The sequence below is a fragment of the Megalobrama amblycephala genome, linkage group LG6 (genome assembly GCF_018812025.1).
Source record: "Megalobrama amblycephala isolate DHTTF-2021 linkage group LG6, ASM1881202v1, whole genome shotgun sequence".
NCBI classification, from domain to species: domain Eukaryota; kingdom Metazoa; phylum Chordata; class Actinopteri; order Cypriniformes; family Xenocyprididae; genus Megalobrama; species Megalobrama amblycephala.
Window position 1 is genome coordinate 15,050,703 of NC_063049.1, and position 13,479 is coordinate 15,064,181.

Sequence of the window (13,479 nt, forward strand, 5' to 3'; positions counted from 1 at the left end):
TTTTGAAGTCGTGTTTCCATTTTCTATCCGTGACCCGAAAAAAACTTAAATCGAGTCAAAATCTCGTTTTTCCGTTTTTTTTAACAAACGAAAAAACGGGAAACGACCGTTTTCTCGTTTCTGCGTATTTCATTTCAAATTGGAAAACAAACTATCAAAACGTACACGGACCGTTCAGCCTTAAGGCCCTTTCACACTGAACGCAACGTGAAAAAGTGAGGAGAATCGCAGAAGAATGGACCTTTCACACTGAAACGACTTTTCAAACGCGAAACGACTTTTATCAGCTGGTGATTTCAATGCACATTTAAGAGTGCAAGTTGCAGCTATTATTAACAGTAATGGAAAGATGAGGCTTATCAGTGTGTCACAATATCACTTTGTTTGCACAATTTCCTGCAAGCCTGTCATCATAGTTATGCATTTTGATTCACAAGCTTGCAATTCGATATCAGTTATCTTGGACATACTGTATATCAGGTAGGCTACAGTAGGCCTTCAAGTAAAATTTTATCAAGAAGAAAAAAATTCTGAATAATGCTGTAAAATATACATGGGAATCAGTTGTTTATAATGTATAATAGTGATAATACATTTATAATAGGCCTACTAACTAAAATTATCTATACTCCAAATCATTTATTTAAATATTAACTTTTAAATGGTGGCCGTCAATCATTTCTCTAGCTAACGAGTTTATGATCACTGAATATGTTCAGGTAAATGTGACGTTATGTGACATTGTTTACAAGCTTTTTTATTAAAGGTGCCCTAGAACCCTTTTTCACAAGATGTAGATGTAAGTCTAATGTGTCCCCTGAATGTGTCTGTGAAGTTTCAGCTCAAAATACCCCATAGATTTTTTATTATTCAATTTTTTAACTGCCTATTTTGGGGCAAAATTAGAAATGCACCCATTCAGCACGCTTCCCCTTTAAATGCTCGCGTTCCCTGCCCCAAAACTCGCAACTCTATAATACATTGCATAAACAAAGTTCACACAGCTAATATAACCCTCAAAATGGATCTTTACAAAGTGTTCGTCATGCAGCATATCAGATCATGTTAGTATTTTTATGGATGTTTACATTTGATTCTGAATGAGTTTGAGGCTATGCTCTGTGGCTAACGGGGCTAATGCTACACTGTTGGAGAGATTTATAAAGAATGAAGTTGTGTTTATGAATTATACAGACTGCAAGTGTTTAATAATGAAAATAACGACGGCTCTTGTCTCCGTGAATACAGTAAGAAACGATGGTAACTTTAACCACATTTAACAGTACATTAGCAACATGCTAACAAAACATTTAGAAAGACAATTAACAAATATCACTAAAAATATCATGATATCATACGCCAGGCGTAAAAGCGTAATTTTTTTTAAAACGCCTCGGGTTAGTTTTTTTGGTTTGACGCGCCGCGTTAAAAACTGGCAGACCAATGAGATTGGCGCTTTTGTTCACGTGCCTGGAGATGCTGAAGTTACAGTAAAACACGACTTGGTGGCGCTCAAGCACAAAACGCTCTCGCCGAGCACATACCAAGACAACAAAATGGAAGTAAGTAGACGAGGAAGACCCCTACAAACTATGGGTGCTCTGCCAGTTCTTGGCTACACCATTTTTATTGTTTTTTTTTTCCCTTTTACATTCAAGAAATATAGTTGAATGTCTGTTTCATAAATATGTTTATTTGCACTGCCGTTCACTTGCACTACTGTCATTGTGACTTATTTGCACTACCGTTTCTGACTACCATCTCCTCATGTCATGTAAATGCCATATATGCCATTTTATATCTGTATTTTTATCTTCTTTAATTTTATATCATAAATATGTTTATTTGCACCGTTCAACACAAGCGCCATATACTGTCAGGGAGTGAATTTGCATGTTCACTAGGCGCATCGCCAGTGAAAATCGCTTGGGTATGAACATGAAAATGTCTCGAAAAAGCGTGCGCGATATTCGTCCCGGTGTGTACGATGCTTTATGTTGTCATCTTGCTTTTATGACATGCTATTGCATTTGTGTTGGCCTCACCCCTTTGTTGTGTGTTCTCGGGGCAGGGTTTATGTACATTTTAGGGATAGTGATGTGGGAAGAAGCTTGTTGTAGTCAGCCATTTGTTGTGGTCCTTAAAAAGCGATTTCTGTAAAAGAAAATATCTCTCTTTGCATTGAACTTTGAGCATCATAACTTTGCAGATGTTGTGTATGCTCTAACATTACACACTAACAAAAGTAAAAAAAAAAAGTGAAATCCTAATCAACCACCCAACTGAACTTTGATTTAGTCTAAATGGACTGAATTTGAGGTCAGCTGCGAAAAGAAAGACACATAGCAAATGCAGGGTCATTTCCAAGCTATCCTACTCTTTATTTAATGCAAATTACAGTACCAGGTAACTAGTCTCTGAATCCAAGTCACACCAAGGACCAAAACGGACATATTTACAAGGAGAGGAGACATTTAGCATACCTTCACAGAAAAAGAATATATTTAAAATAAAATAAAAATTTCAGTCACAAACAGAGGCATTCAAGTAATATTAATGTTATACAGGTTGCTTTTTTTCATTTTAAACCAAGACAACTTTTTTCCCAATAAGTGTATGTAATGCGATAGTCTGTATTTAGCCCACAGTCCTTAAAACATTTTTTTTTTTGTCTTTTTTTTTTTTTTTTTTGTATTTATTTTTAACCCTTGTGTCTTTACATTTTTACTCTAACTTTAGTCACAAGAAGTGGTCACACCATTTGTGGAAAGCAACACATCTATGAATGCGTATCTTACAAGCAAGCTTTACATTGAGGGTGCGGGGATGAGGGTCTGGCGGGTGCTACGTGACATCTCTACTGCGTACTGTCAGCTGGCCAACGAGCCAAAACATAAAAGAAATCATTATTGCCCCCGGGATGTTGCAGTTACGTCACAACACGCTCATAGTTGGTTCGCTTTGGTAGTGGAACGAGTGTAAGAACGCACATCGTGATTGGCTCCACAGGAACACGACTTCGTCCACATACAAAAACATTTGTATCAATACATGAGTGAATCACACCTCAAAGAAAACAAAACAAAAAAAAAACACTAAAGAAATGCCACTGAGGGTGGTTTTGGACAGGAAATAAAGTCAGCTGTCAGTCATTTTGACTTGACCAATCAACAGCACCTGCAGAGGGTCACATGAAGGGGCGTGGTCTGTCTTGAGTGCAGACAGGAAGTGGGTGTGGTCTAGGGACAGGAAGTGTATGGAAGCAAAGGCACTCCAAACTATAGATACACTATACATTACTAGATATAGTTACAATAATATAGCTGGGACCTACTGTACAGATAAGATTAAACTATATGGCTGGAGAAAGCTCCTTGTCTACAGTATCCAACAAACCTGATCTTTTAAATCTGTTTTTAATCTTTTTTTTTTCTCTGATCCATTTTCATTTAATTCCTCGTCTTTGTTTTCGCTCATTAACAGTTCTCAGGTCAGCATATATATGTACATAGCAGAACACACGCATGTACACATTCACTCACACATGCTTACAAATTATACAAAAAAAAAAAAAAAAAAAACTAAAATAAAAAGTAAAAGCAATATTTCTGTACTGTATATACATGTCTGTCATTTTCATGTACTGCTATACTTTGCGTATTAAGACATTTTGGATAAAGAAAAAGTACATTTTTCTGTAATCAGGTTGAAAGTATGCTGAAACGTGACAAAGAAAAAAGTAGTGGTTGAACCAACACAGCCACATCAGTTTAACATTGCGAATGCAGCACAAACACAGTCCGCAAATCTAATGAGTTTTCTTCACCTGTTCTTTATGTTTAGCTGTAACTCGCTGTGTGAATACGAACAATGAATCTGAGCATTACAGCACTGACCCACACGCAACAATAAATAATGAGAGGAAATCAAATCAGAAGGTGATCTGTAATTCTACCGGGCAAACAGAAAACAGCACAAAAGAGCAAAATGCTTGCTAGAAAGGAGCTCCAGCTAAATGTGTCCAAGTTCTTACTCATAAACATACTGTATTATTTTGGTCAGTGGCAAAATGTTTCCACTGCCCCGACAATCCATGATGGATTCTGGACCGATGATGCTAGATATAGATCTATATATAACTATATATATATATATATATTTTACATAATGCAAAGTAATATATAAACTGTGTATGTATATATCATACAAGAACACAGAGATGGAGACGCACGTCTCACCTGTCAATCAAAATGTCTGCCCTTCCCCTAGACTGCCCATTTTATAAAACAAATTAAAACATTCAGCAGACTTAAAACTCCTAGATCATCTGCAACAGAGAATTTCTCTGTTGGCTTTGTGGTTGGAACATGCGGTTTTTACATTTATACCTCTGTTTTTTTTTTTTTTAAAGATACAATTAGATGCGATATTTCCTCAAGTTTTGAATGCTGCATAATTTCCCCAATATATATATATATATATATATATATATATATATATATATATATGTATATAATACACACACACACTGTATATGGGGTAGCCATGCGCTATAAGAGACCCAGAACAGTAGAGAGGGACAGAACATGTAGTTAGAGACAGTCCAGGTGAGAGAAGGGGAGTCCAAATGGAAATGGAAGTGGATGGATCTGGCTACCGGATTGCTTACATAACAAGATTGTCCTCTGAGAATGGGAAAAAAAAAAATTCCGGCTGGTCACGGACCAGGTATTACGGTTTACCCCCCACCCAACCCATTTCCTCACTGCTCTCTCTGTCTCTGTCGTTCTCGTGAATTACACCTAACAAGGCTTTTCCATGTATCATTTTGAACTCTTTCTGAACTTCGTTAAAAAAAGATGTAAATGAAGGTTGGCTCTTGCAGTCTGAATAAGAGTGGTGGTTACATGACTCAAATCCTGCCCAATAAGCTGGTGAGCAGTGGGGTGGGCACGGCCCTGGAGGCAGGGTCAGGTCTGATTGGCTGGGGCTCTCAGGTTGAGGTGTTGGAGGCGGAGGCAGAGGCTGCAGTTGTGGTCTGACTGCGATCTCCACTATTGGCATCTGGACACAAACAGAATAGATTTTCATTTTTATTAGTATATGTTGTATGTTATGTATTAATAATCACATAAAAATAATAAAAAAGCCACATTAAATGATTTCAATTTTTATAAAATTCTCATTGAAGAAAACTTTATTCAGTAGCAAAGTAAAAAAGTAAAAAAAAAAAAATAAAAACATAAAATAAAACAGCTTCACCGCTTATTACTATTTAAAAAGCGTCCATAAAATCAAATATAATGTGATTCAACCAGAAACCATGAACTGGGGTGTGCGATATGTATTGTCATGATAATACTGATACAATATAATATCACTTTGCAAAAACCAAACAAAACCACGAGTCCATGCATTCACTGCATATTGTAGCCTAGTAGAATACAGTGGGAATCCCTGCACAATTCAATATATGAGGGCAAAAAAAAGCCCCTGTATGAGTTTTTGTCTTATATTTTGATATGATATAGCTAAGCAGTATCACACAAGTAAGAGTGCTGTTTTCCCCAAACATTAGCATGATCGCAAATGTGATATTGATTTTATACAACAGTTCAATAAGCAAGAAGTTGCATATGTCAATATTGTCTGTTTTTGCTCTATTTCGCCAATGGAAATATTCCCAAACAAAGCCACAGCAAAAAGGAGGGTGTTTCATTCCTGAATTAATCAGTGTTGTTGATGATTCATTCGTAAAGTGTCAAATGTAAGAATTTGACATACACGATGATGCACACATCTAGTAAAGTTAGAAAAAAAAATCCCTTATAAAGGTAAAATTGCCTCTGGAAATCAATTTAAGGTGGCAAACATCACCACTACATGAAAAAGTACACTTCTGTCACTGCTGTGACAGAATATGAAGAATATGAAAAGCTTTGGGAGTCACTTGTCTATGACAGGCCTAAACCATTCAAGGTACTAGCAGAAGCACATGTAACCAGTCCTACTCGACCCACACCAAGTGGGATTCGAACCGGTGTCTCCATGTGACCACGTCTCCGCAAGTCTCTAGCATGCCTATTGAGATCAGGGGAGTCAGGTTTACACTCACAGTTCTTACTAGCTGGCCTTACACTCACTGCCCTAAACCTTACTCCCATTCAGCTCACGGCACCAAATGTGACCAGTCATACTTGACCCGTTTAAGCCAGATTTGAACCGACGTCTCCAGAATGGGAGGGGGGTTCGCTAACAAGGATGCAATAGACTGCAGTCTCTAGCATGCCTCTTGAGGCCTGGGGAGTGAGGTTTACATGCAGAGTTCTTACTAGCTGGCCTCCGTTACATTCACCCCCCCAAACCTCACTCCCATCCGGGTCACGACACCAAATTTAACAGTTCTACTAGACCCTCTAAGACTGGGATTTGAACCGGCGTTTCCGGAATGGGAGGCGGGCATTCTAACAATAATGCAAAAGATTGCAGTCACTAGCATCAGGGACCCACTTTATATTAAGTGGTCTTAACTACTATATACTTACATTTTAATTAATCATTAGATACAATGCACTTATTGTGTACATACATGTTTTTACATTATACTTATATTTTAAAAACACCTGCATGTAATTACATCTGTAATTAATTTCTGTAATTACATTCATAATTACACTGTTGACCCATCCCTTAACCCTTACCCCTACCCTTAAACCTACCCATACCACCAAAGTTTTCCCTAACCTTACCCGTATCCACCTCAATATCAGCAAAAGTGTTTTGCAATTCAATATGAACCCAATAAGTACATTGTACTTATTTTTTGGTGTAAGTACATAGTAGTTAAGGCCACTTAATATAAAGTGGGACCGCATCAGTTGCTAGTGCACCTCTTGAGGCCTGCGGAGTGAGGTTTACAAGCACAGCTATTACTAGCTGGCCTCAGTTACACTCATACCCCCTAAACCTTACTCCCATCCGGGTCACGGCACCAAATTTAACAGTTCTACTAGACCCTCTCAGACTGGGATTTGAACCGGCGTTTCCGGAATGGGAGGCGGGCACTCTAACAATAATGCGAAAGACTGCAGTCACTAGCATCCGTTGCTAGTGCAACTCTTGAGGCCTGCGGAGTGAGGTTTACAAGCACAGCTATTACTAGTTGGCCTCAGTTACACTCATACCCCCTAAATCTTACTCCCATCCGGGTCACGGCACCAAATTTAACAGTTCTACTAAACCCTCTCAGGATGATATTCGAACCGGCGTTTCCATAATGGGAGGCGGGCACTCTAACAATAATGCAAAAGACTGCAGTTTCTAGCGTCAGTTGCTAGTGCACCTCTTGAGGCATGGGAAGTGAGGTTTACAAGCACAGCTATTACTAGCTGGCCTCAGTTACACTCATCCCCCCTAAACCTCACTCCCATCCGGGTCATGGCACCAAATGTGACCAGTCATACTTGACCCGTTTTGAGCCAGATTCGAACCGACGTCTCCAGAATGGGAGGGGGGTTCGCTAACAAGGACGCAATAGACTGCAGTCTCTAGCATGCCTCTTGAGGCCTGGGGAGTGAGGTTTACATGCAGAGTTCTTACTAGCTGGCCTCCGTTACATTTACCCCCCCTAAACCTCACTCCCATCTGGGTCACGACACCAAATCTAACAGTTCTACTAGACCCTCTCAGACTGGGATTCGAACCGGCGTTTCCGGAATGGGAGGCGGGCACTCTAACAATAATGCAAAAGACTGCAGTCTCTAGCGTCAGTTGCTAGTGCACCTCTTGAGGCATGGGAAGTGAGGTTTACAAGCACAGCTATTACTAGCTGGCCTCAGTTACACTCATACCCCCTAAACCTCACTCCCATCCGGGTCATGGCACCAAATGTAACCGGTCCTACTCGACCCACTCAGAGTGGGATTCGAACCGCCATCTCCAGCATGGGAGGCGGGTGCGTTTACAAGGACGCAAAAGGCTGCAGTCTCGCACCTCTTAAGATCAGTGGAGTGAGGTTTACATGCAGAGCTCTTACTAGCTGGCCTCTGTTACATTCACGCCCCTATACCTCACTCCCTTCCGGGTCACGGCACCAAATGTAACCGCTCCTACTCAACCCCGCTCAACATCTCCGGAATGGGAGATGGGTGCATTAACAATGATGCAAAAGATCGCAGTCTCTAGTGTCAGATGCTAGTGCACCTCTTGAGGTCCAGCTCTTACTCACAGCTCTTACTTGTTGGCCTCCATTACACACACACACAGCAAACATTGTCTCATTACCGTTATGGACAAAATCCCAGAAAATATCAAGATATAATTTTTTATTAATCAGAATTTTATTTTATCAGAGTGAGCTATATACAAATGATAAGGGATGACAGATGAGCACAAAAAGTGTCTAAAAGAACTGACCTGAAGTGGTAGAGGCGTTGGTGGGAGTAGAAGCTCCTGCCTGGTTACGTGCATGAGCGGGAATTAGGATAGAGGCCAAAGATGGGTTACTGGACAGCTCTGAGCGAAGAGAAAAGAAAAACTGATATAAAAATATCATCAACAAATGGATTGTCTTGCATCCGACAGAACATTTCTCCATAAAAGCAAATGCAAATGAATGCCTTTACCTTGAGTTGTAAAGTTGAATAAGGACGGTTTCTCACGGCCATTAGGAAGCTTGACATTTGGATCCCGCAGTTCATCAAAGAAGGAATGAGCGCAGGCCTCTAGTGGGGTCAGTCGAGCTGTCGGTGTGTACTCCAACAGCCGGGAACACAATGCAATGGCTTCCGGAGGTGTGCGTGGCCGGAACACCTGAGGAGAAGTTTAAGAAGTTTAGTAAGAGAACCAACCTATATGCAGAGATTAAAAAGATGGCCTCCTTTACATATTTTGGCAGTGTATTATTCTCAAATAAGTATCAATAAACAGCAAGGGCCTCATTTATAAAATGTAAATACAATCAGATTTGGTCCTAAATTCCATTTAATATTGCCTTCATGACATGTGTTATCAGAATTATCATAAATATGAGTTTCCTAGTAAAAAATGTATTTATATTTATTTACCATTGGGAAGCTCTGGGATGGGTGTCTTAAAATTGAAACATGGTGGAGGGGAGAATGATTGCTGCTGTGACAGGTATTCTCTGTTAGTTTTATCTGCTGCATCACCTTGTCTTGTCATTAAAGTAGTACATATCTACATATATGAATAATCATTTGAAGTGTATTGTATGTTTTATACACAGCGAAAATAGCCTGAATATAATTTGACTGAAATTCCAGAAATGTCAGCAATCTGACTATCTAGATAGTGCAGTGAATGTTGTGAATGTCAATGAATGGAATGCTAAATATCATTTTGGCTTTAATAAGATTTTCCCATTAAATAGGCAAGAATAAGCCTGGTGTCTTCCATGATTCCTGTTCTTTCCAACAACAAAGCACTTCAAAAGTGGAAAGTTGGAAATTTCCGATGGCACATAAAGGCAGCATAATCTTGTCCATTAAAAATGAGGAACAAATCAGGATTTGTCAAGCAGTAAGTATGCATGGAAAGAGCACTTTCAAACCTTTTTTGAATGAACATCTGCACATTATGAATGAATAACTTTTGCATAAGCTTTATATTTCATTCCTTCTCACCATTTTGAAGGATAATTCATTCACATGCACATTTGCAATTAATAAAGCCTGCCTTTAGGAAATTTTTTTGTGCCTATGGATGTTTTATGAATCATTAGGAAATTGAATCATCTATGAATCATGTAGAAAATTATCTTACACTTGCACTTAGGATGATTATACACACATCTTTAGAAATGAGGCCCCAGGTTCCCTTTGTTGTAACTTGCCTTGTATATGGTGATATCATGTCCCATTATGGGGTGTTATTTAAAGGAACTATATTTGGGTAATAAAGGTGAAATGTTCAAATGCTTTTTGTTGACAAGTCTTTAAGGTGATTGTCTATAAAGAAATTACCCATCCTATCAAAAACTGAAATAAGCTTTGTTCTGATGGGGAAAGAGAAAGGAATTTCATCTTTTCGGGGCATTTGAGTCACAGGCATTTGGGCATATCCTGTGCAGAAGGTAAGACTGTCTTAAAGGGAGGGGTCTGATTGGAAGCAGGATAAGACAAAACACACCCTGCAGCTCAGTTGTGTAATATACACAACGACCACCAGGGGGCACCTGAGAGACCCTGCTATTTACTTATTGTGGACTACAGTGTTGGGTAAATTTATGTTAGTGCAATGGCCAGTCAAATTTCATTTTCATATCTGCATATTACTTAAGTATAAATTGTTTTTTAAGCAATAAATAAACTGACAATTAGTTTATGTAAAAAATTCCTTTCTAATCATACCAAAGAAAAGTAGCAAGACTTATTACCAGTTGAAACATGTCCATCCAGAACAGTTCATCTGTCCTTCAACTGCATTTTCAAATGACTCAGCAAGTTCAGTTTGATGTACATGGTAACATTTTCAGTTGCAAGGCAAAATCTAAACTACCATTTAAAAGTTTGGGGTCAGTAAGATTATTTTGATGTTTTAGAACATTGTTCTCTTATGATCAACAAGGCTGCATTTATAAAAAATCAGTTGTGCTGCTTAATATTTTTTGTGGAAAGCTTTGGTATCATTATGAATGACATAATTTCTTTAAAAAAATTCTTACTGACCCCAAACTTTTGAACGGTAGTGTATATCACAAGCACAAAAAACAAAACAAAAACAAACCCAAAAACTCAGAACACAAAGCAAACAACAATTAAGTGTAATGAAGTCAGTAAGCAATGTAGAGCATATCTGGTCAGGTCATTCAATTCAAATGAACATGCGGATGTGACATCACTGGCCGACAGTGGCTCTGCTCCAAAACCTAGTGAAATGCCATCCTGACTAATGGCTAAATATGCAGCTGCCTTCTTATAATGCATAGAACACAAATAAAAATGATTAAAATAGGCCATTTTTAATTAGACTGAACTATTTTTATTAATTGTATTTAGTATTGAATGAATCATAATTATATTTATAGTATACATTTATAAATTCTTTGCCAGCATCTTAGCTTTTCTTTTTTTTTTTATCTTGACAGTGCATTATAGAATTGCCTTCTGTCTTCTAAATCAAGCTGTCTTTGGAGGCAGCATAATTATTCTGAAAACCTTTCTGAACGGGATTCCTACATAGGCAGCTCACTAGGTTTTGGAACAGAACGATGTAAGGTCACTTGGCTAACCATCACAACAGAGCTCAGAAAGAGGATGACTACAGGCAGACACAATCCTGACTGAAATTTTCCATCCTCTTTAATCAACCAGTTGAGAAGTAGAGAGTCCAAGAACAATAAATGAAATAATGTCGGCGAGTCCTGTGTGGTGCAGACGGGTGATATGAATGAAATGGAGCCAGGATGATGAGTCGAGCTGAGGGCTGGAGGTGGAAGGCGGCTGTGCTAGAAGTAGTAAAACAGTTGACCTGTACCTGTTTACTCACCTTAGTCCATGGATGGGCCTTAATCTGCGGGAATTTGAACTCGGTGTAGTTTGGGTTCATTTCCCGAATCTGCTCACGGGTGGGAGTGCCAAGCACCTGTGACCACAAACACACAGAAAGACCAGTCAAGATAACATAATAGTGTTTCTTCAGCTATAGGCAACTTGTTTGAAAAGGATTGTTTAAAATGGAGTTCACCGTTTTCTTTTTGTTATACAAATTTCACATGACAAAATATTGAAAAAGTTTGACCAAGCCTTTCTCATTATGTTTGTTTTAATTTTCAAATTTACTTTAGGGATAAAATTTGTTTTACACTATTGATGACAAAATTCAACAACCAAGGAACTCACTGGATCTCGCGGAAGTTTAAACATGCTGCATAACATGAGAATGAACCTCCTTGGTTCTCGCAGAAGTTTAAACATGCTGCATAACATGAGAATGAACCTCACTGGTTCTTGCTGAAGCTCAAACTTGCTGCGTAACACGAGAATGAACCTCATTGGTTCTTGCTGAAGCTCAAACTTGCTGCGTAACATGAGAATGAACCTCACTGGTTCTTGCGGAAACTCAAACTTTTTGCGTAACACGAGAATGAACCTCATTGGTTCTTGCTGAAGCTCAAACTTGCTGCGTAACACATAAATGAACCTCATTAGTTCTTGCGGAAGCTCAAACGTGCTGCGTAACACAAGAATGAACCTCATTGGTTCTTGTGAAGCTCAAACGTGCTGCGTAACACGAGAATGAACCTCATTAGTTCTTGCTGAAGCTCAAACTTGCTGCGTAACACATAAATGAACCTTATTGGTTCTTGCAGAAGCTCAAACGTGCTGCATAACACATAAATGAACCTTATTAGTTCTTGTGGAAGCTCAAACTTGCTGCGTAACACGAGAATGAACCTCATTTGTTCTTGCAGAAGCTCAAACTTGCTGTGTAACACATAAATGAACCTTATTGGTTCTTGCAGAAGCTCAAACGTGCTGCGTAACACATAAATGAACCTTATTAGTTCTTGTGGAAGCTCAAACTTGCTGCGTAACACAAGAATGAACCTCATTTGTTCTTGCAGAAGCTCAAACTTGCTGTGTAACACATAAATGAACCTTATTGGTTCTTGCAGAAGCTCAAACGTGCTGCGTAACACATAAATGAACCTTATTAGTTCTTGTGGAAGCTCAAACTTGCTGCGTAACACATAAATTAACCTTATTAGTTCTTGTGGAAGCTCAAACGTGCTGCGTAACACATAAATGAACCTTATTAGTTCTTGTGGAAGCTCAAACTTGCTGCGTAACACGAGAATGAACCTCACTGGCTCTTGCTGAAGCTCAAACTTGCTGCGTAACACGAGAATGAACCTCACTGGTTCCTGCGGAAGCTCAAACGTGCTGCGTAACACGAGAATGAACCTCACTGGCTCTTGCTGAAGCTCAAACGTGCTGCGTAACACGAGAATGAACCTCACTGGCTCTTGCTGAAGCTCAAACGCGCTGCGTAACACGAGAATGAACCTCATTAGTTCTTGCAGAAGCTCAAACGTGCTGCGTAACATGAGAATGAACCTCATTGGTTCTTGCGGAAGCTCAAACGTGCTGTGTAATACAAAAATGAACCTCATTGGTTCCTGCAGAAGCACAAACATGCTGCGTAACACGAGAATGAACCTCAATGGTTCTTGCTGAAGCTCAAACTTGCTGTGTAACATGAGAATGAACCTCATTGGTTCTTGCAAAGCTTAAACTTTTTGCGTAACACAAGAATGAACCTCATCGGTTCTTGCGGAAGCTCTCTCGTGCTGTGTAGCACGAGAATGATATGATATGAGGGTGAGTAAATGATGACAGAATTTTCATTTTTTAGGTGAACTACCCCTTTAAGTAGAAATCGTTTCATATACCATTCGTTTCATAATTACTTCTATTTTCTTTGAAATGTGGTTAAATTGTACTGCCGAATGTACTG

At 39.0% G+C, this 13,479-nt stretch overlaps 1 protein-coding gene across 2 annotated transcripts in view; it reads right to left on the bottom strand.

Annotated features, from left to right (window-relative positions):
- Window positions 1–2,357: 2,357 nt before the first annotated feature.
- Window positions 2,358–13,479, bottom strand: part of gsk3ba (glycogen synthase kinase 3 beta, genome duplicate a) — a 72,644-nt gene continuing 61,522 nt past the window's right edge. The window contains exons 8-11 of one of the 2 annotated variants that reach the window (XM_048193076.1): window positions 11,497–11,604; window positions 8,625–8,811; window positions 8,416–8,514; window positions 2,358–5,064 (exon numbers count right to left, since the gene is read on the bottom strand). In XM_048193076.1, coding sequence (XP_048049033.1) covers window positions 4,994–5,064; window positions 8,416–8,514; window positions 8,625–8,811; window positions 11,497–11,604 — 465 coding nt within the window. In that variant the 3' untranslated portion in view covers window positions 2,358–4,993. The remainder of the gene's footprint in view (window positions 5,065–8,415; window positions 8,515–8,624; window positions 8,812–11,496; window positions 11,605–13,479) is intronic. The other variant, XM_048193077.1, reaches the window with a different exon arrangement.